This window comes from Gymnoscopelus microlampas, assembly GCF_963454915.1.
Source record: "Gymnoscopelus microlampas genome assembly, chromosome: 6".
Classification (NCBI taxonomy): domain Eukaryota; kingdom Metazoa; phylum Chordata; class Actinopteri; order Myctophiformes; family Myctophidae; genus Gymnoscopelus; species Gymnoscopelus microlampas.
In genome coordinates this window covers 23,016,391-23,044,117 of record NC_139943.1, presented here as the reverse complement: position 1 = coordinate 23,044,117, position 27,727 = coordinate 23,016,391, and the positions used below count along the sequence as shown (strand labels likewise).

The 27,727-nt window shown below is 43.9% G+C and overlaps 1 protein-coding gene across 5 annotated transcripts; it reads right to left on the bottom strand.

Moving 5' to 3' along the window:
• Positions 1 to 100: 100 nt before the first annotated feature.
• On the bottom strand, positions 101 to 27,674 carry ambra1b (autophagy/beclin-1 regulator 1b). Of its 5 annotated transcripts, XM_084061012.1 has the most exons (20): positions 27,330 to 27,674; positions 22,045 to 22,237; positions 19,033 to 19,091; positions 18,165 to 18,348; positions 15,362 to 15,534; positions 15,200 to 15,266; positions 13,305 to 14,944; positions 11,453 to 11,539; positions 10,316 to 10,501; positions 9,578 to 9,652; positions 9,308 to 9,408; positions 8,224 to 8,334; positions 6,932 to 7,120; positions 5,889 to 6,043; positions 5,172 to 5,311; positions 4,282 to 4,386; positions 3,994 to 4,166; positions 3,273 to 3,389; positions 2,794 to 2,832; positions 2,604 to 2,684 (listed from the first exon to the last, which is right to left on the bottom strand). In XM_084061012.1, exons 2-19 carry the CDS (start codon positions 22,174 to 22,176, stop codon positions 2,825 to 2,827), a joined length of 3,702 nt encoding a protein of 1,233 aa, XP_083917138.1. In that variant the 5' UTR covers positions 22,177 to 22,237; positions 27,330 to 27,674; the 3' UTR covers positions 2,604 to 2,684; positions 2,794 to 2,824. The 5 variants fall into 5 exon arrangements, with proteins under 5 accessions (XP_083917134.1, XP_083917135.1, XP_083917138.1 ...); XM_084061008.1 differs by lacking the exon at positions 2,794 to 2,832 and having other exon boundaries at positions 101 to 2,684; XM_084061009.1 differs by lacking the exon at positions 2,794 to 2,832 and having other exon boundaries at positions 101 to 2,684; positions 3,273 to 3,386.
• Positions 27,675 to 27,727: the final 53 nt, after the last annotated feature.

The following is a 27,727-nucleotide window of genomic DNA, read 5'->3' as shown; positions in this document are numbered from 1 at the left end:
TCTTGTTACAGTACTGTTTCAAACCAAATGTATTATCTTATTTTCAAAGACATTTTTGTGCTTTGTGTGCCTTTAAAAAAAATCTGTCTCATCACAAATGAACTATTCCATTCTCTCTTTATGTCAACAAATCTCTTTAATTACATCACATAAATGTTGAAGCAAAGAAAAGCATTTGAAGTGTACAAACTAAGACAGTTTGATCATTTACCTTTGTCTATCAGATGCAATGTTGTAAATGTGGTGGCCCAAGGATAAAATGACACCTAACACATGTACGCGCACGCACGCACACACACAAAACAGACACAAAAACAGCCAAAGAATTGTTTAAAAAAATATTAATCAAGTAAAGCCAGGAGGAGCATTCAGATCAGTTTTCCACGTTCTTTTCTTTTCTTTCTAGTTCTAAGACAGTGTTACATGCAGCGGCTGTCTTCAGGTCTCCCATGGAAATGAGATCCTTGGTCTCAGCGGGATGAGCCTGAATAAATAATGGTTAAATAAAAAATAAACACAGCGTTGTCTTAAATCACACAAATAGTCCCACTGCACAGCTCCAGAGATTCACCAGCCAATCAGGATTCTCTCTCTGCATATCTTCATTCTCATAGGTCCTTTACTTGCAATGACACCCCCCCCCCCCCCCCCAAAACTCCTGCCGCAAAATACACAAAGTTTGACTACTGCTGTAAAATGCTAGCAATAACAGCTACGCATATAAGAAAATAAGGAACGAAATAAAATGACTAATCATTTAGTTTGTCCAGTGAACTGATATGGATGCTGGCTGCCACAGGAGGAGCCGTACTGTAAAAAAAATCATTAAACAGAACAAGAGGCTGAAGAATAAGCAAGGGACAAAAGAAAAAAATAACAAACAAGCTTCCAGGAAAAATTCAAGTTTTCTCTGGTTCAAGAGTAAGACCTCACCCTCTCACTCAAAATGCCCCCTCATACAGACTCCCCTTCCCCCAAACATAGATCACACTCTGTCATACAGACCTCCCCCCAAACACATAAATCACATCCTCGCATACAGACCATGCCCTCTCATACAAACCATGCCTCACACACAGACCACACCTTCACATACAGACCTCAACCCCAACAGTCAGAAGAACTCGGGTTGAATACAGAGATGCTACATATGACACACACACCTACTACTACTTCTTGTAGTGCACCGCACACACGGCAAATAAACATACATACATTTTTCACATGAAAGCACCACACATACTTGCTTTCTGTTCGGTTGATTTTGAACAGGGCGATTGAGGGGTGAGAGGGCAAAGCTACCGATTCCATCAGATGGTAAGGCTGGAGCGAGAGAGGAAGGGATAAGTTATGGGAGAGGTGGAGGGATGGAAGGGGAGCGAGGAGCAGCGGGAGAACAGGTGGCGACGGCTCTTGGCACCAAACCACGAGGAGAGGAAGTAACAAAATGTTATCCAGTTGGACCAGTTTAATGTTTTTTGTTTTGTTTTACTTCCCATCCTCTGATCTCCAGTGGTTTTTTTTCTGCAGCACCACCGGAACACATGCAGTAGAGTTTCACTGTCCATACACTGAGCTCCAGTAGGGGGTCAGGGCCATAATTCTGACATGTCCCCCACACATTTCAACAACATTTGATCACATGATACAAAAACACGCTTCAAAACAAAGCAGCATCCAAAGTCACTTTGCTTACACAACTTCAACCACATCAAACTGAATATTAACATGGCACTGACTGACTGCTGCACATTGGAGTAAGAGTGTGTGTGTGTGTGTGTGTGTGTGTGTGTGTGTGTGTGTGTGTGGCACTTTGAACTAAAGAACTTTGTCTTCCATTATTTTTTAATATATTTTTTGTATGAGTGGAAAGAAAGGGTTGAAAGAGAAACCATTCAAGTAGAAGCCCTTTCTGACAGGGAATGGATTCAGCGTCAGGCAGCTCCAGTTTCTAAGTGCACAAGAAGTTCACACTGATGCCACTGTGGGGGTGGGGTTCCTCATGTCCCTTCTTTTGTGGGTGGGAGACCCTGTGTTAGTAAGATAAGGCTTTGAGGAGCTGTGCCGACGTGTCCAACTCCAAAGTTTTAATTGGCAGAGCCTCCACTTCTTCTCCTGGCCAATAGGAAGGGAGAGTCGGGAGAATGACTACCTGCTATACGGGTCGCCGCGGTAACCATCGCAGTTGTTGTCATTGCTGCTATTAGGGAGGGGGGGGCTGTGAGACGAAGAAGAGGAGGAAGATGAGGAAGGGGAAGAGGAGAAGAGAATGGAGGAAGAGGGCCCGGGCAGAGAATCTTCATCAGCCTGCCCCCCAGCCAGACCACGCTCCTCTCCATCCGACTGAAGGCTAAGGGGTTGGGGTAGTACAGGGCTTTGGGTTACAGGGGGGCCCCCCCACATGGGGTCTGGCTGGTCTTGAGATGAGGAGGAGGGTTGGGGTGAGGCGAAGGGATCGGAGGAAGAGGAGGGAGGCGAGGAAGGCTCAATGGGAGGCCGGTTGGCTCCTATCCCCGTTTGGGAGCCACGGTGAATACGATGGCTAACAATGATGTTGTTCCCAAAGCCGCCCATAGAAGCCATGGTGGTGCTCTGCTCCCGCTGAACCACAGCCGTCATCCCACCTTCAGCTATCAGCCGACGGATACGGGCCAGAGCATCCTCCCCCGAGAACTCTGGAGCCTCTGGAGCAAGGAAACAAATAAGACCATCACCAGCAGGGCTAACTTTATACAGACCTGAATCTTAAACACCACCAATGCCATCAATAATAATAAATAATAATAATAGCACCTTTCATACATAGGTTCTTGCTCAAGGTGCTCTACATTACTGATGGAAAAAAGGAAACAGTACTGAGAAATACAATATAAAGGCTATGTACACATTAGCATAGAAAAGATGTCAGTAGCTGTTTTGGTGTGGCTCAAAAAGCAGGTGGTGCGATGGGCATTTACTGTAGTCTCATTCATGTCATGTAAATCTTTTCATACTGTTGGAAGTGCAAGTACAATGTTGTCAAAAATGGTACGTATTCACTTGTAAAAAGTTCCCATTCCAAAAGAATTCCTCCAAATGCCTGTATCATTCTGGTACGAGTGTCGGGGGACAGACACTCGTGACTAAAATTGTGTTTGAGAAATGGTCAAACAACACATTTATGTGGAATGGTTATTGTGAAAAATATGCCAGTGATAAATTATATAAAATCAACTTTTGTTTAATTGAAAATGTTACACAGCTTGACTTTAAGGTTCAAATTAAGAGGATACCAGTAGGAGCTGTAGATGTTGCAGCCTCTCCTGTGGCTCCATCATCTGCTCTGCTGCTCGCTTCCGGGGGGCCCTCAGTTAAAACACTGGTGGATGGACCATCAGCAATGACCTCTGCTGGAAAAAACATGAGAATCTGAGACATCAGCTGTCTTCTGGAGAACACACACACGTTCATAACACACATAATCAAGAAATACCATGATGGCAGTTCAAGTTAGAAATAATAATAATAATAATAATATAAATCTGTTCCTGTACAGCTTTCACCAAAGTTAATTTACAGTCATTAAAGTATTGCATGTTGGGAGTTGTTGCTGAATGGGTTTGAGGTTAACCCATTAAGACCTGGAACTGTGTCATTTTGAGATTTGAGCTAAAAAGCATTGTTACACTTTGGCGGTGCCGCGATATGAGCTTGTATATCTGCTATTTTTGAAAATTTGTGAAAATGTGTGCAAATCTTTGAATATATATATTTTTAAAGCGAACATTTTGAACACATCTTTGCTTCTGGGGGTCCCTGGAACAAAATATTTTGATGGGGTCCGCGGCCAAATACATATACTTTTGGGGGTCCTTGACATGAAAAAGAGCACCACTGATATAGAAACATACGTTTTTCAGAAAACTGTTGGGATTTAGGAGACACGTAGAATCGGCTTCAGGTCTCAATGGGTTAAACACTAAGGGTCAGTCAGAGGTCAGAGTCTCGGGGTACCTGTAGCATGCTGGGAGCTGCTGCTCTCCGTTTGTGTCTCGGCATTGTGCAGCTGGACGATTGGCGTCTGAGTTCCTTGTGATGTCACTGAAGGGGCAGGGTGTCGGGGCTGAAGACCAATGGCATTCATCAAACCCATATCTCTGTCCAACCTCCAGCCAGAGCGGCTCGGCCTGAGAAACAGCAGGGCATCAGTCAATTGAGTCCATCTCAATGTCTTTTCAACAGACACCAGTTTAAGTTTTACGAGACAACAAAGACAAGATGACCAATGACCATAGTTCTCACCCGGGTCTTTCAGAGCCACGGGTCCGGTTGGTTCCGCTGTTGTTGACAGAGAACAGAGGCTCGCTGCTGGGTTCTGCTGGGCTGTCTCCGTCGCTACGATAGAACCTGGACAGAACATTCTTCATTAACTCACGTCACTACAGGAAGTCTTAATATCATGACCTCCTCATTATGCAACACTAATTGACCTGTTTCTAATTGTCCGTCTTCCTGATAGCAGTGACCATTAAAGATAATCACATCAGCACCTCCTCGTTCTCGAGGAACACGCCCCTCCTCAGACAGGCCTTGATAGAATCCATTCATCTCTATAGAGACAGTCTAGACCATGATAAACCCTCACTGGTTAACAAAGGGGATGTTCGGGGTTGGCGGTTAGTGGGAGTGCGTTCATGAATGACTGATAGGGGAAACATTTTACAAATGCACCAGGACAAACTAGAGGATATTCATAATCAGCTTTGATACAATGTAAACAACTTTCTTTTGATTGTACAGCAGGACACTGCGTGGTATACAAGTGACATTTGTATGCAGATGTACTTTCTAACTTTGATTTACAACCTCTGTTCACCAGTTAAACCTCATTTACTTTGTTAACCAGAGTACCTGAGGGGTCTGTACTTAGCCCACTTTTTTTTTTTTACACCACATCTCTTTTCCAGAAATAGCCGAGCTACGAGCACACTATGCGTTGCATTGTGATCTCGTTAGATCTGCATTTTTTTGCTGAATGTTTGCTTTTGTGGCATGCCCAGAAAAGGGACGTTACGGTCAATGTGGTTAAAGAAATGTTGAGGGACAGCTTGGGCTAATTTAGCCATTATGATGACCCCAGCTGCACTGTGGGTAACCCAGAGAGGTCATCAGTAGACACCAGTAAAACTTACACGGGTCGGCAGATGACCAGGTCTCCTTTGTTGGTCCCATAGGCCAGGCCCATCCCAGGGTCCGGTAGCCAACGGGCAGAGTTGATGCTTACGTGACGTCGCTGATCAGGAGCCATTGGGTAGACGACATTAAACACCATCTAGATGACAAGAAAAACAGACACACCCTTCACACACACACACCGGAAACACTGATACACAACTAGCCCACTCACTGGAAACACTGAGGCAATTAGAGGTATTCCTGGAAAGCAGGAATCTATCTTTCTAGGATAGAGGGGACATACATTCAGATCTATTCATCATTCTTAACTCACTGAGTGCCAGAATTATTTCTGGCTATGTTGTCCCAGTGCCAGAGATTTTTTCAAAGTAAAAAAAAAAAGTGCTTAGGAAGACAGATACAGCCTTTTTCAGTTATAAGTTAAACAAGGATTGGATGGAGCTGCAAATCTTCAGATAATTATATCTTGGGTTCTGAACATCTTTTTTTTTTACTTTGAGTTTTTTACTATTTTTTCAAAAACACGTGAAACACATCATTGGCACGTTGCACCATAGGGGTAAAACAAGTGAGACGTGAATAGCACTAAATTAGTTCATTAGTAGTAGTACTTGTATGTTGTAACAGTATCTCCACTGATGTCTCTCAACCATGCAGCTGCTGTAGAATCACATTTATATCTGTACTTATAGTACCAATAGCAGTAGTATTACCCTTATAGATGTCTCTCCACCATGTGGCTGCTGCAAGCGGAACACTTGCGCCACCATGTGGTCAGTGGAGGGATGCAGTAGGATCCTACGAGAAGCCAGGCCAACCATAACATAGCAACCCATGGGAGACAGGCTGACCGAGATGGCATTAGGTCCTGATAAAACACAGAGGAGATACACTGACTGAGATGACATTATAGCCCTGATAAAACAGTCTGATAAAGGTTTCCAAACCATTAATCACAGGTGTGAAGTTTGTTTCGTGTGTGATTAGTCAACACCCTCAAGATGCACTCATAATTTGTATCGTTTTATTTACAATATCTGCAGGCAACGTACTGTACCATAGACAGTTTTGAAGAAAGTTTCTTTGAGGAGGGTAGTGGGTACAAAACTCTATAATCCCTCTCTGAGGGACTACAAAACAACCAGATGGCAATCAATGGAGAGAGGATAACACACACATTGTCAACTGTGTCCGTCGCCAGAAATGGCAACAGACATGATGTGGTAAATTCATTGTTCCAACACTGTGTACAGTGGGTGGGGTCTAATTTTCATATCTCAGAATGGAGCTGCAGTTAGCGAGTATAAAACAATTTCATCCTCAGAATTCTTTATTCGTTTAGGCAAGCCAAAGTTGTTTGAAGTATGGTACCAGCTATTATAAGTAGTAAAAGTCGCAGAATGAGAGAAAACCATGAGCTAACTAGCAGATGTTACATTGAGGCTAGTATTGTAAATATGTCAAATATAGGGTACACCACACTGCAGATTAAGGACCCACATTGCATTTATTGACATGTTGATGACTCAATAAATGCACTGTGCATCATCTGCAGTGTTGCATCCTCTATCCTTACACTTAAGTTTTTTATCTAAACTTGATGAAATTATAAAAAGTGCTCCTTATTAAACTTCCTCCCACCTTGAATTTGCACATCCAAACTCAGACAGATCAATTCAGCATATACTGTATAATATGTATTGACATAAATAAATGAATACATAAATATGTACAGTATCTATCGATAGACAATTACCAAATCTCTTGGTGTACAGCATCTCTCCAAGATTGTGCGGAGCGAGGGAATAAACAGCCAGAATCCCTTCATCAGGAAACCCTCTCTGACTGCTGGGAATAAATACAGCCAGGAGCTGGCCGTCTGCTGAGATGTCACAACTGGCATCATTGTAGATCTTACAGTTTGGTACCAAGACGTTTACAGAGGCTGGACACACATGCACACACCCACAGAGACACAAACACACACATAAAAATAGATTAACCACATCCCCACAAACCAGAGAAGATGAGTTTGTGTGTGTGTGTGTGTGTGAGGGAGGTACTGATATATCAGAAAATATAAGCAGAACAATAACAAGCACAGTAATGGCCCGTTTGTATTTTCACTGCCTATGTTAGAAACCGATTGTGTATAGGCGACAGGGCTGTCAATTCTCTCGTGAATTCAGATTTCAATCAATATCTATTAAAATATTCAGAATTCGATCATCACACAAGAGCAGACTTTATGTGACCAGTATGGGTTGAGGCTTGAGGGAACAGCAAGGCCATGTTCATTTCATTATAGAAGCAAAACAAAAAGCTTGTATACTTTTCCCACATCAAACATAATGGCTTTTTGTGAATGAACAAAACATGTGTTGGTCAGCTTGTGATTCTGCATTTGTTATGAATGAAACAAAAATAAAAAAGTCCTAACACATAGCCTAGCTAATGCAGTAGAACACTGTAAAAATGTGATTGGAAAAGAAAATAACTCATACATTAAAGTGATAAATGGATATGTGTTTCGTTCGTTTCTTTCATGATAACAGTGTGACCTGATTTCGACATTTGGATTTAACCGCTGTTGCCTCCTGGCGAAGAAATAAAAAAGTTGGGCTTTTTCTTTCTTTATTGAAAGTAGGTTGACAGGGAATGGGGAGAGCGATGGGGGGTGACACACAGCAAAGGTCGCCGGGATCGGGAGTCAAACCCGCGACACACTGTCAAGCTGGATTACCAGCGTATGTGGTATGCGCCTGAACCACTAGGCCAGCGGGCGCCCCCGCAATACTGAGTTACAATATCTGGATATTGGTCATAAAACAAGTGCAAAAAGGGAGGGTGCATACCCAGTAACTTTGTGAGGCGCTCACTGATGGTAAGATCATTAAAACAAATGTAGGCTAGAATTTGTAAAATAATCAGTATCGGTTGACATGGATGATAAATAATAAGATATTGGCCATATATTTAGGTTGTCTGTGCATTGTTATTACTGTTGCTGTTACTTGTGTGTATTATAGTGTTGTTGTATTGTGTTACCGTTGCTGATCTCGGGCAGGTCAAACTTGGTAAAGTCCCACCACTGTAGTCTGTATGTTGTGTTAGCGATGTTACTGGCTACTGCTGACTGGCCATCTCCGATGGATGCACCTGAAATTAAAGCAACCACTGTGATTAGTCCAGACTGGAGAGAGACATGCATTGTGTTTACATGCACAGTAATGATTGGATCATATCGTGTATAACCCTTGTGTTATTTTATGACTTTAAGTGGTGTGAAAGTATTTCCCCCTCCATGAAATTCAAAGAGTTCTCCAGAATTAAAAAATAAATAAAATGGAGGCATTCGTGTTCATGAACATGTGGAAATATTTTGAAAGGAGGTCAAAACAGCTTGTGAATTCTGGTGTATCTGCAGAGCACATGCTCTTCTGATGCATGGCAATTCACGCTTCACTTCCAGTGTTTCAGGCCTAAGACCCTGTTGACAGAGGTGTGTGTGTGTGTGTGTGTGTGTGTGTGTGTGTGTGTGTGTGTGTGTGTGTGTGTGTGTGTGTGTGTGTGTTTGTTTGAACTTCTTCCATTATTATTATTTCCTTTTTTGTATGAGTGGAAAGAAAGGGCGTGTGCATATACCAGCTAGCACCCTGTTGACAGAGGTGTGTGTGCATATACCAGCTCATAAAAGCAATTATAGCCAGCACCCACGTTCGGTCCATTCAAGTACTTCTAATTTAATCATAGAAATAGGCAACATGATAAACTGGACACGCTTCGGCTACAAAGCCTTCCTTAGAGTAATCGTCATTATCATGTTGCCTATTTACTTAATAAAATAACAAGTACTGTACCTGAATGGACAGAACACGAGTGCTGGCCATTATTCCTTATATGATGTACTTTTGATGTTTTTTTTTGTGATAGGAGTCTGTACTCATATTCCTTCTAGTTTGTATATACCAGCTAACACTCTGTTGACAGAGGTGAGTGGGTGAGCACGCGTGCGCATATACCAGCAAGCACCCTGTTGAGATAGGTATGTGTGTGTGTGTGTGTGTGTGTGTGTGCGTGTGTATACCAGCTAAAACTCTGTTAACAGAGGTGTGTGTGTGTGTGCATATACCAGCTAACACTCTGTTGACAGAGGAGTGTGTAGCGAGGCCAGGCTGTCCTCTCTCATGGAAGATTCCAGCATACGGCAGGTACTCAGGCAGCAGGAAACGCCTGTCAGTAATCAACCAACACAATCAAATATTTTAGAAATGTTCCTACTTTACCCAATCTGACCCTGGGTTTTAATTAAATTCCTGATGTAATAGCTGTAATCCCCTATTATTAGTTGTATAATTACTATTGTTATTATTGAATGTGGTAAGGTTAAATGTTGACTGACCGTGGAACAAAGCGTCCCAGTGAAGGGGCAGACATTCTAGCGTTGCGTGGCGTCCTGTGTCTCACTCCATTATCACTGAAACACAAACACAGGTCAATCTACTATACAAACACAATAGAGCTACAATAAAAACACGATAGTACTACAATTAAAACTATGATCTGCAATGGTACAAAGCAGATCCTCCAATTTGTGAGCAGTGGCTGAGCATTGTGGAGGAGATATTTGTAATGGAGAAACTAACTCATAACTTGAGATTGCAAGAGACTATCCCTCGAAAAATGGGAGAAATGGACTGAATATAGAACCCAACAAGACGACACCACTAACAATAAAGGACATTCATGAATGGACTGGAATATGATGCTTGATAATGTTACATATGAACCCCTGCACTGTGAATGAAAATCTGCAAATAAAAATTAAGTTAAAAATAAAATAACCACGTGGGCATAAAGCCTAGAGGTAGGACCAGTGTAGCTAAAAAAAATGTTTTGTTAAAAAGGTACGTCTTTGGTCCTCCCTTAAAAGAATCAACTGACTGTGGTGCAATCAGGTGGGCAGGGAGGGCATTCCACAGTTGTGGGGCGGCCGAGCAGATAAGCTTGAAAAATGGCAGAGTATTCCTTTAGAGTATTTTACAATTACTCTGAATAAGATCATTAACCTAATGTCCAAGGAACATCAATTGAAGCAATTTAATTTGATTTCTTGGAACTAACTGAGAATGATACTTACTCCAGCTCCTCAAAGTCCATGTCACTGTTGTCCATGGAGCTGGATGGGGTGCTAGCTGGGTTGTCAGATGAGGAAGACAGGGTCCGCAGGCGGTTCTGTTGGTACCGTAGGGAGCGCTGACGAATACTGTCCCGCCTGGACAGGTACTGGATCATCCTCTGGGCATAGTAGGCTGCCGGGGACAGCCTGATCAACAAAAATAGAAGGTGTTAGAAGGTTGGGGTTGAGCTCTATATTCGTCTGTGTCATGACATAATTGTCTTGCACCCGAACTTTACATGCCACTGAGAGGCATTTTTGGGTGCAGACATGTACAATTATAGACCTTCTTCAGGTGCAGATATGTAAAAAGATATGTTGACTTTTAAACTGATGAGGTTTCACAGGCAAAGGAGAAGGAAAGGAGCACTAATATCCAGCATCCTATTATAAAATTTAGAAACCTCTGTCTGGAACCGCGTTCTCTCCTCAGTGGGTTGACCAATTGATCTGAACTTGCATATGAAGACTGTGATGACGCCAATTTTGAACTTTTCCCAAATTTAAGCTGTTTATTCGCGTTTTTGTGAACGGTCCTCGCTGACTATGGGATCTGTAGTCGTGGTTGCAGTCCCATAGTCCGGATGGACAGTGGGTGGAAATGACGGTATGGTCTAGTTGTACTATAATTGACTAAATCTCTGTGTCACTCTGTGTCAATGTTGACATTTCACTTTTCTATTGAGAAAGATCAACCTCTTCCTATGTGGAAATGTCAGATAATCAGCTACCTCTACTGTGCAACATAGCTGTAATGCTCCAATCACTGCCCAGCTTTGGGTCATGCGATCTTTTGTCCAGAGAAATTTTCAATGGCAGCCGTCCCAAGCGCACTGGAATGGGAAAGAAGGGGCTTGAACTGATGAGTTTTTTCTCTTGCAAGTGAATGTTTGGAGAACAATTTTACTGAGACAGAAAGTCTTCCATTTATGTATCAGACTTGATTAACAAATATATATAGGCTCTAATGGGCTTGGGTTAAGTATCAGCCAGGGTCACTGTGGATGGGTTTGGGGTTAAGTACCTGGCTGGATTAAGGTAGGTGGGGTTGGGATAAGTACCAGACATGGTCAGGGTAGATGGGGTTGGGGTAAGTACCTGGCTGGGTCAGGGTAGATCGGGTGGTCTCTGGATCCAGCCATGTCATATCTGGACAGAGACAATAGAGATGACTCCAACAGTCTCCTATAGGAAACAAAGCACAGAAAGCCATGGCTACTAATGTACTGACTCATGCTAATTAACTATCTAAAACACATTCATGAGCCATCATCTAAAGCAATGTGGCTTTTAATCAATCCATAATCGTGCTCTAACAACTAAATTATACTTCTTCACACAACGCTTTCGATGTTGTGTGATAGTAATCTAACCAGTAAGACTCCCTAATCGGGAGACCAGTAAGACTCCCTAATCGGGAGATAAGCGACCGTAGCTGCAGTGGCAGGGGGTCCTCCACTGGGGGCGCCACCACTTTTGCATCCGTTCTGGAGCACCAGGAGTGGGTGGTCCCCGGGAATGCCCCGTGAGCAGCCCCGTTGGGGTGGTCATTTGGTAATTTGTCCACATGTGCTCATTTTTTACACTTGGGGGTCCCCGAGGCAGCTGGGGGTCCCTGGAGCTCCGGGGGTCCTTGGAGGGTGTAGTTTGGCAGGTAAGGAGTGTGTGTGCAAAATCTGGCATGGATCGGGGCAACGGGTGCGGAGATATGAGCAGGGCAAAAGTGTGACGTGTAGCTGCAGTGGCAGGGGGTCCTCCACTGGGGGCGCCACCACTTTTGCATCCGTTCTGGAGCACCAGGAGTGGGTGGTCCCCGGGAATGCCCCGTGAGCAGCCCCGTTGGGGTGGTCATTTGGTAATTTGTCCACATGTGCTCATTTTTTACACTTGGGGGTCCCCGAGGCAGCTGGGGGTCCCTGGAGCTCCGGGGGTCCTTGGAGGGTGTAGTTTGGCAGGTAAGGAGTGTGTGTGCAAAATCTGGCATGGATCGGGGCAACGGGTGCGGAGATATGAGCAGGGCAAAAGTGTGACGGACGTGTGTGACGGAGTGACGGGACGTGTGTGACGCACGGACACCTGGAGCAGGTTTCTATAGTAAATGCGACCTACGGTCGCAATAAGCGACCGTAGGTCACATGTATACAGAAGAGGGCTGTAACGGCGATTGGTTCCTAGTTGTGTGGGCAATGGAAAGCAAAGGTGTGCAGGCAAGAGCTGTTGGTGTGTGTGTGTGTGGTGTGGGAGAGAGAGTGTGTTTATAGGGGAAAGGAGGGATTGTTTGTGGGGGGCAAGCCCCCGAGTTACGGCATTTTATGTGAGCTGCAGTGGCAGGGGGTCCTCCACTGGGGGCGCCACCACTTTTGCATCCGTTCTGGAGCACCAGGAGTGGGTGGTCCCCGGGAATGCCCCGTGAGCAGCCCCGTTGGGGTGGTCATTTGGTAATTTGTCCACATGTGCTCATTTTTTACACTTGGGGGTCCCCGAGGCAGCTGGGGGTCCCTGGAGCTCCGGGGGTCCTTGGAGGGTGTAGTTTGGCAGGTAAGGAGTGTGTGTGCAAAATGTGGCATGGATCGGGGCAATGGGTGCGGAGATATGAGCAGGGCAAAAGTGTGACGTGTGTGACGGAGTGACGGAGTGACGGACGGACACCTGGAGCAGCTTTCTGTAGTAAGTGCGACCTACGGTCGCAATAATATAAAAATGTAATTTTCATTGTTGTAGTAGAAGTTTACATTGAGCCTGACAGCGTGTCGCGGGTTCGACTCCCGACGACCTTTGCTGCGTGTCACACACCCCCCCCCCCCCCCCCCCCCATCTCTCTCCCAATTTCCTGTCAGCCTATTTTCCCTATCCCTCCCTAAATGAAGGCATAAAAAGACCCCAAAAAAAATCTACAACAACAACAAAAAATGTGTTTGGTGAGGTATAAGTTCATCTTATAAGGTCTTACCTCCTAAGTGAGTCTTCATCAGGGGGATCTACAGGCATCTCTTGGCTTAAGGCCTCTGAAGGCTCCACAGAGCGGCCGGAGGCCTGGCGGTAAACTCTCTCCCACTGAGCCGTCTCCTGGTTGTACATCAAACCCACAGCCTGCTCCGCTGGCTGCCCTGAGGAGGGGGGCGGAGCAAGCCCATAGGGCGCCCCTCCTCCTCCTCCTCCTCCAGAGGAAGGCGGCGTCAGACTGAAGGGCACTGCTCCTCCTCCTTCTCCTCCTCCAGGGGAAGGTTGCTGCCCGTTGTGTTCCCGGAGCTCCCGGAGCGGCCTCCTCTCCTGGGACTCCGTTGTTGGCCTCCTGCCACTGTCCCCCCTCTCCCAGAGGTTGGGTGAGGCGGGGGCGGAGGCTCGGGGAGCGGAGGGCTCCACGTTGGAGGCGGAAGTGGAGGAGGTTTGGCTGGTCCGTTCCCAGCGCTGGGAGTCATGGTTGAAGGTAAGAAGGTTGTGACAGGCCCGACACCTGTTGAGGTGTCCACGGGAGGCTGGGGGTGGAGGGGGTGTGCTGTCCAGTGGGTGGGAGGGAGGAGGGGGAAGGGGTGGTTGGTAGTGAATAATGGTTGGGGAGGAAGAGGCAGAGGAAGAAGAGGAAGGCCCGGGTCTGTCTGGGTCTAAATTATTATTCAGCAGCTCTTGGCTCGGCTCCTGGGCACCCCCAAGCGGTTCCAGGTCCTGCATGCGGTCAAACTCTAGGAAGTAGCGGCTCAGGTTACACTGCAGCACATTGCGAAAGGAAACAGGGTTACCGCGGTTGCCGTCCCAGAAGGGGTGGTGCCCATTGCTCGTGCCAGCCCCTCCACTCCCCCCTCCTCTATGGAGCGAAGAGCCAGGATCGGCCCCTTGGGGTGGGAAGCCCCTACCCTCAGAGGCAGAGGTGTAAACTGGGGAGGAGGCATCTTGCTGACGGAGAACCGACAGGAGGCTGACAGAGGAGGAAGAGGAGGTCCTTGGAGGGAGCATGCCTCCTCCTATACCTGCTCCTCCACCACCTCCTCCTCCTGCCACCCCTCCGTCCCTCACATTGAGCAGGGTGCGTGTCCAGTATTGACCCGGTGGTCTGGGGGTGGTCTGCGGGTCTTGGCCGGTTGGTGGCTGGGGTGGCACGTGGCCGGCTGGAGGCTGGGGGGGCAGGTGGCTGGCTGGGCCAGGGCGATGAAGAGATGAACCAGCGCTGTAGTAGACAGACGTGAAGGCAGAGGGTCGGTCAGAGGGCTGCCTGGGCTCCGTACGTGCAGAGGAGAAGGTGGAAGAGGACGGGGGAGGCTGGGGGGGTTCAGGGGCGGGGACAGCAGAACCCTCAACAGAGGGGCCACGATTGGCTGAACAGCGGATACATGGACACAGGTGTCCTAGGTGCTGGGTGCAGCTGGGGTACTGCACCAGAGGCACGCTGGGAGGTTCTCCCCCGCCCCCAGACTCTCCGATTTGCCGAGCTTGATCACCTCCCCCCTGCCCCCCTGAAGAGCGGGAGGATGACAGGATGTGGAGGAAGTTGTGGAGGATAGGGGTTCGTCGGACTGGCTGTGACGGCAAGAAGGAGCGCTGTCGGAAATGAGGCATTTCTACACTGTCCATGGGAACCTCAGAGTCGTCCTCATTCTGAAACAAACAAACAAACAGTCCAACTATCAAGACTTTCCACTCTCCAGCTGCAATTAAGGGCCACTTGGACAATGTTTAACATATTCTACATAAATAGCGTAGGCTGGCAAGAGTTCTTCCAGAGCGTTTGGTGGTTAGATTTTCACACATTACAATAATAGAATGATATGCTTCAGGCAAAAAAATCTGCCAAGTGGTCCTTTAACAGAGGGTATCTACATTCAGAATAAAAGAAAACAGAGCAGTTCTCACCTGCTGATTGGAGGGATTCACTATCGCCGTCAGCAGGTTGTGGCCAAGAGGATCAAACCTCACCAACCTGAGGAATAACAATTGTCAACATTCATGACATCAAATGTATATAAACTCATTGACTAAAGCATGTATGCTTGTGTGTCTATCCATTCATCCTACCTGACTCTCTCAGTATCGCTGCCGGTCTTAACAACCGCAAAGGGCTCTGGACGACTCCAGTCCCAGAAGTGCAGTTCGTTGTTGGTAGCAATAAGGAGTAGCTGAGCAGTTGGGTGGAAGGCCAACGAGGCGATGGCAACGTTACTCTCGGTGAACCAACTTTCACTGCCTCCCTGGACACACAGGTAAAAAGGCACAAAAGTTATTACCACTTACCAGCCTAACGAGCAATCCAACCCATTTACCCGAAACATAAACCAGCTCTCACTCTTCGTGAATCCAATCTCCAGTGAAGTCAGAGTATAGATTGGATTGACGATCAAAAGAATTAAGTCAAAAACAACCACATGATATATATCTAAAATTAACTCTAAAATGAATTCTCAAAGAAGCACAGTAGGCAGTAGGCAGATAAATGCGAACATGACGTCCTGCTCAAAGTATTGACATTTTAAAATTACGATTACAACAGCAAACAAAGTTAACAACTCAAATAATGTTAAAACATGTTCAACCAAAAGCCCACGTCCTCCACCGTCAATTATAGTCTACTACAGTATGAGACAATGGGGCTTGCACTTGAAAATGTCTGTAATTTAGTAGTTCAAACATTAAAGGGATATTTCACTTTCAAACATGTTTGTAGTCATTTTAAAGATGGAGTGCCATGATATTTTTCAACCCTAAAACCTGATCATAAGGTATTATTATTATGTAAGGATTTTTTTCAAAAAAAAAAAAGTGTACAGAAATTGTTTAAAAAAATGTGTTTATGTGGACACGCCTCCAGTTCATTAAGTATTCCTGGTTCTCACCTTAGCACCTCCTCCACCACCTTAGCACCACCCACCTGTCCTAGTCCCTCCTCCTCCTCATGCCCACACCTGTTGTGTTATGATAATGAGGGGGAGGGTATGTTTTTTGGGGGCTCTGTGATGTCACTAAAGGGCTGTTTCTCTATTGGCACGTTTGACCCTCAAGATTTCAGCCTCCAGGAAAAAACTCCAAATAATCAGAGAAGACATACAACACCATAAAACCACCTCCGGGGGGCTTAATGAAGTATCAACCTCATAGACACATGAAAAACAGAAAAAGTGCAAAAACATGGCACCACCTCTTTAACATCTACTCAGGCTTTTGTGAGCACCCCAGGCAGTTTTTAAGTTGCTTGATTTAGTATTTAGATATTCGATATTCATTTTATCTGACACGCCCCCTTCCTATACGAACCTATTGTAACTTCAAACTCCATTTTAACCATGATGGATTCATTGAAAATACACGTTCTTAGTTCTGGTGCCTCATACTGCCCTCTTAATACGTGAGGGGGTCATGTTTTTTCGATTACTTTTTCTTTGGATTTTTTTTCAATTTCCCGAAATCTTAAAAAAATATATTAAAAGGGTAAATTCAAAAATATGGCACACATTAGACAATATCAGTCACCAGAACCAAGGACGGGTGCCATTCCGCCCATATGATAGGTGTGTGTGCCATGTAGCTGTGTGTGAATCCACGGATATGATTGGTGGGGTAATTTCACATGTCAGAGAAGTTCCCCTTCTTGGCCGTATTCCGCTACCTCATGTAAAAAAAACTGGTGGGGGCGAGGTTCCGCCACATTTATCAACAGCGGACAAATCTTACACTGCAATTGACAGTGTACACCTGCTTGATAAATCACACATGGACGTAAGTTGATTCCTAGACTAAAATGTAAGCTGTTCCATTGATAAATGAGGGCCAATGTGCATGCAAAGTTTCACGGCAAATCAATCGCACGCTGCGTTCATGATTTGAAGCATTTTGTTCAAAAGGGACCACTCCTGCAAACTTTGGAGGCCAATCTTAGCCAATCAGGATGGAATATGAAAAATCTGAAATACCCGTTTGGTTTCATGACTAGAGATACCGTGTACCGATTTGCGTGATGTTTGGACAAAAAAATATAAAAAAAAGGGTTTGCAAAGATCTGCCTCCTGGTGCCGCTATAACAGGCAGATCTGGAAAAAATGTGGGGCAGAGGTTCTGCTCCGACATCCAGGGAGTCGGACGGACACACACACACACACACAAAACACAGTCTCTGCCATGCCTTCTGCCTGCCCGAAGTAAAATCTCTCTCAAATGCTAGAAGACAGAACTTTTTTGGTGACTCATTTTGTTTGTGTAGCCTACTGAAGTGTTGTTGAGGGCGTGAATCGCCCACTTGCTCACCCCAGTCATCTTTTGTTAAGTAATGAACGATTAATCACTGCGGCTCTAAACAGAAATTTGCATGCAGTTTGTGATGCTCCAACAGTGGACATGTTTGGAGGTGTTGCTGGGGGACGGTGACTTGCTGTCCAAGTGCCCGTCCAGCTATCTTTAAGCAGAGACATCTGCCTGACGTCGTCAGGTTATTATTATTATTTTTGGTCCGTCTTTCAGCAGCGGGGCAAGGGCTCAACTGGGTGGGCAGCTGCTGTTGCGTTGCTCAGTGCTGGCTACGCTTCTGACCCATATTTCTAGATCCGGGCAATGGGACCACGACCATGATTACAGATCTCATAGACCATGGCAAAAATGCATTCAAACAGCTTAATGTGGGAAAAGTAAAAAAAATGAAACTGCCTCACTCCCTGCATATTGGAGAAAGTGAGGAGAAAAATGGAAGAGGGCAGACAGATTGAGTTTTATTCTTTTTAAAGTAAGATAATACACATTTAGTCTATATATTTCAGAGATAACCTCGGACTACCACATCGAGTGTATTTTAACAACAGTTTTACATAAGTATTATTTTAGTTAAAGTACTTACATGCAGATCCCAGATTCTGACTTCTCCATCAAGGCACCCTGAAGCGACAAGGCCTGGGATAGTGGGGTGAAAAGTCACACACCACGGGGTCCTACGGTGGCCCACTAAGGAATGCAGGCACTTCCCTGTCTTCACCTCCGTTATGTAAATGTTATGATTGACATGTGTGGAAGCCATAAGGGTCCTATTGGGAGAGAAATAGCCTTTTAAGCTTCTTTGATTTCATCCAGCACATAACCGTAGACATATACTGGACTTAGCATTGAGGAATGCACATAAAAGCAAAACATCTTGCCTTTGGGACTTGGTCAGACACAAAAGCAAAACAGCTCATCAGTACATCCCTTAAAAAAAGGTTGAATGTCATCCATACTGACTCTTAAAGCTGTAGTTTTTTATTTTTTAAACCTGGGCCATATTCTTAGATTATTTGGATCACAAACAAAGGGTGGGTGTAAAATATATTGGAAATGGTCCCTTCAGTTGCCACATTTCTTGTTTCTTTGAATTACATAGAAGAGGAGAGCAGAGAGCAAGATCCTCATCTTGTGGGAACACCTTACATTTCTGGTGGCCACGAGACCAGGACTTCCTGAGCACTTCTTATATCTTGTGGCCAACACATAACCATCGCTTAGCTTGGGAGATCTTGTAGTGACAAGACATCCTGAAATCTTGGGCATGTCATGCATCTTGTGGCCATGAGACAACTACTTGATCCAAGTCAGGTAGGGTTAAGGTAAGAGTTTAGGGTTTCAATTATGGGTAGGAGTTAATTTAAGGTGTTTAGGGTTAAGGAAATTATTATGGTATGGTTATGGGTTAAGCTAAAAGGGTAAAAGTTAAGAGTTAAGGGTTTATGACTCACCGGTCAGGGCTGAAAGCCAAGAGGAAGGTTGAGCGAGGACTATCTGGCAGCTCCACTTTCTGTTAGGAACAAACAAACAAACACAAGACCCAGTGAAGTGGATGAAACACAAGTAGCCGCGATCAATGCTCTATTATACAATTGTGGGATTACTAAGTGCACACCATAGCCGAGGCAGTGCAGACATGCAGTACAGAAGTGAATATCTGCAGTGCAAACGAAAGTACACAGAGTATAGTATAAACAGTAATAAATGGCATGAGTGCAGCATAAGCTACTGGAACTAGAGAAAATGAACAACTATTAGCATACATGAGTGACACCACAGACATTTATTGACATTACTGATGTCCTCTGAAAATGTTACAGGATAACAGTCATGTGTCTGGCATTTTTAAGACCTAAACACAATTTTAAGACCATCTTTGCCTTTTGTGTCTTTTTATGTCCTTTAAAAGGATAAATGAATTTAACACTTTTTCAGACGTCAGCGGACACCCTGTCTCCAGTCGTTCCTGGGGTGACCTTGTTTCCCCTTTTCCTTGGGGGGTCCATTTCAGGGCTTGTGCCACCTCACAGTCATTAGATTTTTATTATGGGTGCAAATATGCATGTTACTCCCACATTGTTCCACAACATCATTTACGAAGATGGAGAATTATAATAGCACGTGAATGGATCCCTGAGGTACTGATGCACTGATCTGGGACCTGGAAGGACCTGGTGATGAAGACCAGTTATGCCCTTTGAAGTGGACTTTACACAAATGCCATTATTCCAGGCCTGATCGAATGTGCCCTTTATATCTAGTGCAACAATCTGCACAACAATGCACGCCTTTGTCAAGGATGTTGTTCCAGGTCTGGGACAAAACTGTGAGGAGGTTAGCTGTGCTGTGATTTGTCGGAAACCCATATTTTCTTTAGCGGAGATAAGGCCATGGAGGAGGAGAAAGCCCTGTTATCATCTGATTACAGTGGATTCCATCACTTTGCTGATGACAATGAGCAGGGACACAGTAAAATAAGGAAAACAATAATAGATCACTGGCAAGGTGCTTCTCACTTCCTCTCTCAGCCCTGCTGGCTGCATTCCCAGAATCGCCTGCTCCCCTGTCCAGGGGACCCTGATAGCCTCAGCAAACAGCTGCTAGGGATGATGCCACGGTGCGTAAGGTGCTAGTGGCTCTCTGGTTTTTATGGTTAAATAATTTAACCATGGAACAATCATCCATCCATAGAAAAACTTAAACAAATATTGAAACCATAGAGAAATAAATTGAACCATTAAAACAATAATTTCAAGCGTATACGTGATTAAAACCATAGTGTTCAGTATGTCTGCTTCAAATAACTAAATTGACCGTGTCAACCAGTAGGTGTCCTATGACACCTGGGTGAAACTTCTTCAATGGATAAGTAGGGAGACCACCTCCAGTGGTACTTGGTATTTATTTTGTACCAACATACTCATTGCAAAGAAAATATTCGCACATCCACTTCGTTCAGATGCAGGTGTGTTGGACAGTGACAAATGAAGCAATCATTTACACACTCTGCTCTTGCTCAGCAGCATCAGTTTTATTCAAATTGACCATTGACATATTTACATACTCTACCATACCAATTGGTTGAAATAAAAATGTATACATTAAAATAAGTGTCAGACTGTAGCTTTAAACCATAGAAAAGTAATTTGATGAATAGAAAGGGACATTTACTAGAGAAAACATGAATCAATTGAACATTGCCTGTCGACATCTTTATTGACAATGCTCATGTGGTAAAAATGAGCCATCCAGACGCATAGTACGTGCACAGTTCCACGCACAGACGCGTATTGATGCGTCTGGTATAGGCCAGAAGTAATTAAGCAATATCACACAAGAGGGTGTGAGAGCCTATTTCAACCCATCAGATTGCTTGGTCGGAACTACCCGTTGTACAACGGTCTTGCAGTAAGAACTGTCCTGTTTTGTTAAAGACTCGGCTGAAATCAGTGCAACAAGAGTGTGCATAATATAGCCCAAAATGATTTGCATTTCGTGCACCCTTTGTATTGCACTTTACTGTACATGTTATTTAGGCTATTTGTCGAGTTGAATTCTTGAGGAGACAGAGCATTATATTTGCAAAATAAAACTAACAACCGACAACTGGGACTCATCCAATTGTCGATTGCCAATATATTCGTCCCATCTGTGCAAGCAGTAAATTTGCATACAGTATCTGGTGGGCATGTAAAGGGCAGACAGTAGCATACAAAATGGTTTTAGAGAAGTGGCCAGAGGTTCATTGGTTTGGCATTTGTAGTGCGCCCCCCATCCAGTTATTACACAGGCCTGGGGCACAGTCTGAAGAAAGAGAAAAGAGAAAAACCTAGGACAAGACAAAGAGACTAGAATAGGACAACAAGAATTCAGTCACACTGTCAGTCAGTCACAATAGCAGGGAGAAGAGGCTAAACGCACACACACAACAAAACAACAAGTGAACTTAGGAGTCCTCTACAGTGAAAAGATGGGTCTTAAGCATGTTTTTAAAAGTCTCTTGGGTGGGGGCAGCTTTGATCCTCAAAGGGAGTTTGTTCCACAACTTCGGTGCCAACACAGCAAAGGCACAGTCGCCCGTCCTTACTGTGCTAGACCGTGGAGTTTTCATATACAACTGACTGTCAGATCTGAGTGACCTGGAGCAGGGAGATTTCTCTTAAAGTTCCACAATATAGGGACTTAGGTGCAAGAACGTTACGGGCTTTGAACAACAAACAAAAGAATCTTAAATGTCACTCTACGTTTCACTCGGAGGCAGTGGAGAGAGACAAGGACTGGTGAGACTCACTCAACACATTTATGTGGAATGGTTGGTTACTGTCAAAAATATGGGAGTGAAAACTTTTTGCAATTGAAAATATGACTTTTACAATTACTAGCAACACAATTGAATACATATAGAACAAATGGGTTATTATACAGTACACATTCGCAGGATAGATTTCATTGTTTTGTTTTACCTGACTCTGCCATTTCATCCAGCGCACTTTTTCCTCAACTAGTTGTTGCAGGAGTCTCTGGGAGCCGAAAGTCTGGGAGCCACGCTCCCGACTGGACAGAATCCGAACAGAGTTCCTCTGACGTGAAGACATGCTGCTGGCTGGGAAACACTCACTCCTTCTGCTGCTAAAGTGTCGCCATGCAGAGAGTCACCTAAAGGGAAACACCAACAACATGATCAGATCTAAGACAAACCCAGTGGTTTCTCAATAATACACCTACTGCAAATTGTGCCAGGCACAGTCAACTTAGAAAAGATGCTTCAAATAAATCTACAGTGACAAAATTATACTCGTTTCATATTAAGAATGACAAAAGTTGACATAGGAAACTTGAGGGCACAGTTGAGTTACATTAATTCCTAAGTAGCGTTTAAGTTTTGTACTTTATGGTGTGTAATAACAGATAATGTAATAACTGATAATGTAATAACATTTAACAACTTATTTGTTATTTACTACCTCGTTGTGTATGCACAAAAGCACGCACAAACGCCCTCTTCTCATATACACAGTCAAAGAGAGGGAGATAGCTGTGAACTGTAGTTTATTAGAAATACAAATTAAAACCTAGTATATGGCTGGACCACAATGGAAATAAGTCATCCGTTTAGTTTTTTTTACTTCATTGTGTCATCCTTGACATTTTCAACTAGAAATGGCCATTCCGGGAGACCTGATACATGGGCCAAAGACCAGACAGCAAGTCACCGGTTCAATTCCCAGGACGGACAGACCATTGGATTGGATGTATTTTTGCACTTCTAATGGTAAAGAAAATGTCAATTTTACTCTATTCTCTCATGCAATATCAGAGAAGCTGATACGATAATGGCTGGTCTGTCCCTGCTCCAGGTTCATCATCAGTGCGCATGTACATGTGTACGTTGATGAAACACGCTTAACAATCCATCAAGCATTTAATGCTTGAATTTCCTCACACGCATTTCCTTTATTTAATTTGATTAGGTCTAGGATACAGCACACACGCACACACACCGCAACTCCGTAGTGTATGCAACTTAGTTTGACTAATAGAACTTGAAATCCAATTCTCATCTACAAATTACATATTATTGATGTAACAATATAGATAATACAGTTTTTGATGTGCTTTGTTTTTAAGATATGTCATGTTAATCAAAATGCAATGGATTTTAGATGTATTTTAAGTGAAATCTATGCGCCGCATAGCCAGCAGTGGTACGCTCTAGGCAGGGCAAGTAGAAATGTTGATGGTTCAAGTAGATTGGAGAAGTAGGCTACTTGCCTTGCAGGGCAAGTAGGAAAAAAACGTAATATCGGACCCTGGAGTAGCTGCAGACACACACACAAAACGCATGATCTCCTGGCACGGCTGGCAGAGATAATAATAAAGTAGTCCTAGTGCTAAGAGGAAAACATACATTCCCAGAAAGCTTGCTGGACCACCGGAGGTCTACACTGTACTCTTTTTGTTACCTTATAGCCCTGTTCAGACTAGCAGCCCAAGTCGAGCCCAAATCTGATTTGTGGCCTATATCTAGATTGGACAAATCTGATTTTGAATACATTCCATAGCCTTGTTCAGACTGCATAAAAGCAATCCGACTACAATCTGGATAGGAAATCAGATTTTGCCTAGATTTGGGCTGCCAGTCTGAACAGGGCCTTAGTGCCAATAATACAATTATTGCATCTTGATGATGAAACGAAAATGGAATTAACGTGGAATGCCAAGCAAAACTGTTGCCGCCCTTTTTCATTTAAAAAAAGAAAATACAGCAAAGCAAAAACACAGTGAAAATACCAAGCACGGACAAACTCATCTCCACTGAGTGCAGATAACATGAACTGTTATCAGACAACTTGTTGATCATAGTGTTTACTGCTTCGGGGAGGGGGTGTCAGTGCCTGGACTGGATGCGGCCAGGGGGGCGCGCTGGATGCAATAGGGCCACGCAATGCGCGCTGGGGGTGGGTGGGGAGTGGGGGGTGTTATGTCAATATTGCCAGGGTATGTACAGTAATATTTTTCATAATTACCTGGCTAACTTTCTAATCCTGTTTGGTGAAATATAATTCTGACCATCTCACTTCTACAAACTATGCTGCCAACTAGGCCAATCCTACTAAATCCTTTAACCCATGCTATCTATGTCCAATGCCACATCACAAAATCATATTGTTCCCATTACTCTGACTAGTGTGCTGTATAGAGTTATTTCAGTTAAGGTTATAGAATGTACAATACATCTTTGCTTTTGACAGACTTGGGAAGATTCAAATTCTGTGCTCTGAAAGCGCATAAATTGGAAAAAGAACAAACCTTTTGTTTAATTAGTATAGATATATATGCTCTATGTGAAAAGTGCCTTTAGATAACTTCTGTTGTGATTTGGTACTAAAATAAATTTGACTTGATCTTCGGGGGGTGTCCCTAAAATTGCCCCCAAGGCAATGGTAGGGGAAACACTGATACTGTAGTTCTAGTTCTAACAATATTTATTTCACAAAATGGCAGTCCAGATGTTAGTAGTTGAAAACAATACATTTAGGCTATTACTTTATCCAGTGTTATTGCATTATCCGGTGTTTCATGGTGTCAGCAGTACTCTTCCTGATTTGAGCTCCACATGTGTTCAGGAGATGCCTTCCATTACTAAAATCTCCTCAGGCCTTTCCCGTCACCACAGTCTCAGCCCAGAGCCACAAATCCAAACCAACAAACCCAACAGCTGCCTGACAGGGTACATGCATGGCTCTACAATTCAGTTATATTTAAAGACTAATTTAGGCCAAATGCTACAGTGAGAAACTGTATGTGAAGCATCGCTTCTACATTTCATTTTATGTCTAGGCCTAAATCAGGCCTTGGCAGCCAAAAGGTAATTTAAATTGTAAACGACTGAGGCTAGATTTTGACAAACAGGCAGGGTTTAGCCTTGAACCAGAACACACACACACACACACACACACACACACACACACACACACACACACACACACACACACACACACACACACACACACACACACACACACACACACACACACACACACACACACACACACACACACACACACACACACACACACACACACACACACACACACACACACACACACACCCCTTGGCAGGCTTAGCCCTGCAAATTATTTAAAACTGTAATTCCAAGAAAGTCAAGAGACATCCACACACAGATCAACATTGTGCTCTGGTCATTTAGATCATCATAGACAAAAAGAGAGCACAATTTCATTGTCAGATCTTGCTGCATGATTTGTTTCTCCATTTAAGTAGTTTTCAGTTTTTGTCCTTAGTGTCTCTGGGGCTCTGGTAGGGTTAAGGTTTGACTTGAAAGTCATCAGTTCAATCAATGAATTTAAGATAACCCCAAACTGCTCCAGGGGAGCAGCTCAGTAGTTAGTAGTCAGCCATAATAGAATCTGTACTGGGCAGCTCCCAGTTCTGAGTGTTAAAGTACGTAAGTGACAAAAACAGGTCTGTGTTCTCTAAAATAATGTTCCCCAGAAGATGTTAGTTTAAAAAACAAAACCACAAGTTATCTTTAAACATTAACACAACTAATTATGTCTGCAGAAGTTTCTCAAGAAACTAAAAACAAGCGTAACTTCCTGTTGGACTCTTGGCTTGAATTCTGAAATTAAAACCTATCATTTAAGTCCAGTCAGAGGTGTCAGTCTAATGTGTCAATGATTTGAAAACGTCTCAAAAATAGAGCAGTTCTTCTCTATCACACAGAAGAAAATGGAAGCCTGCCTGTCCATCCAGATGTGCAGCAGCGCAGACCAATCATTATCTGTCTGGAATAACCTACATTCATATAATGAGAGTCTCTGGGGAGAGAGACAGATTAATTTGATAACATTTCTGGGCTGAAACTGAAAGCCTTAATAGTTTCCCTTCCTGGATCTATACCACTATTGCTGGTAATATAAGTAGAAGTACAAGTACAGTACTAGCAGTTGCAGTTTTCAGACAAAACTATTTTGATGATATATAAGACTTGGATCATGCCACTGTTTAAGCTATAATGATTTACTTCAAAGTATTTTAATTTGGTTTCAGCCTGGAATTAGCCTACTGTTTCATTTTATGAATTTTAAGCCAGTTGTCATTGCTGACAACTGGGCCTGTGGGCCAACATTAGATGTCAGTAAGGACATCTTAACGGCTGGCATCACCTACAAAATACAACCTTAATTCAAGTAACATCTTGAATAAAGCAGTGTAGCAGAATACCAGGTTTAATACATATTCAAAAATAGCCACATTAAGTCAGAGCCCACAGTTTGTTTTGCAGCCAGCAAACAAGCATCCAAATGAAAAAAATAAGAATGTTGTTCATGTGTTGACGTCATGTAGATAATAGAACTGGTCAGATTACATTAGTATTATGAGTTAATTTGGCGTTAATTAAGGTTGGTTGCTAGTGTTATATTGCTCTTGAAGCTAGCTGATGATGAACCAGGGCTACATTAGACCAGGGGTTCTTAACGTGTGGCTCGGGCCCTTCGGGGCCCCCGGGGGAGTCCCCACGTGATTGGGGTGGGGGTCCCCAGATGACAGTGAAAATACAATTTAAGGACTTTTAAAGACATTTTTAATACCTAAAGAGAAAAAAAAAAGAAAGAAAAGAAAAAGACCATAACTGCATCAAAGTAATCAACAAACTATTATAAAACTGGTCAAACATTGTCCAAATTGTCAAAAAATATAAGAAAGAGGCAAAAATTGAGAAAATAGCCAATCTACAAGCTCACAAAACCTCGCAACAGGAGGCGTTGTGAGCTTGTAGGTCTGCTATTTTCACAATATGCATCTGTGGAACCGAGTCAAACTAAATGTAATGCCTCAACCCCTACAATTCCAAGTGCTTGTCAGGGTGGGGGCTCCCCAGTTCAAATATTATCATTTTTGGGGGGTCCCCAGTTCAAATATTATGGAGGGTCCCCAGTTCAAATATGATTTTGTGGGGTCCACAGTTCAAATATGATTATTTTGGGGGGTCCCCACAGTTCAGATATGATTATTTTTAGGGGGGGTCGCTGCCTGAAAAGGTTGAGAACCACTGCATTAGACAATTCCGGTTATAGCCAACCAGCTAGCAAGCTAAAAAAAAATGAAATACCAAATTGGCTGTGATAGCCAAGATTATGTCCAGTAATAATTCAAACTAATATTTCCAACGGTGTACGAAAGCAAACATATATGAAATAACCACCGAAGACACAAGGCCTACCTTCCTTTTTCACCGAGCTGTCTTCACACTGAGCATCAAGCTAAAGACTACCAGGACTAAGCTATGCTAACCTAGCTATAGCTTGGATAAGAGAGGAAAACGTAGCCGTTGCAAACGACGAGCTGTCCGCTCGAACATCGGTTAATATGACGACAGAGCTGACCACTGGCGTCCACTGGAAGCGAAACGGACGACGGTCATGTTATCGTCTGACACAAAGGCAACGTTAAAAGTGTTTCCTAAAGACATTGAGCTGCCGACCGCCTACTGCGTAACTAGCTAGCCTAGCCTAGCCAAGCTAGCTGCTTCAGTGTAGACAGACAGGGCTGTCAGGAGAGCCCAGAGTCCATCGGTCGCAACCCACTGCTGCTCGCAACTAATCGAACAGTTTGAGTTAC

Coding starts and splice junctions, on each gene's coding strand:
- ambra1b (XM_084061008.1), bottom strand. CDS start 22,176: ATGTCTTCACGTCAGAGGAACTCTGTTCGGATTCTGTCCAGTCGGGAG. Junction 11,540..13,304: donor GATGAAGACTCACTTAGGAG/GTAAGACCTTAT, acceptor TGTTTCCTATAG/GAGACTGTTGGAGTCATCTC. Junction 5,312..5,888: donor GTGGAGAGACATCTATAAGG/GTAATACTACTG, acceptor CTTGTCATCTAG/ATGGTGTTTAATGTCGTCTA.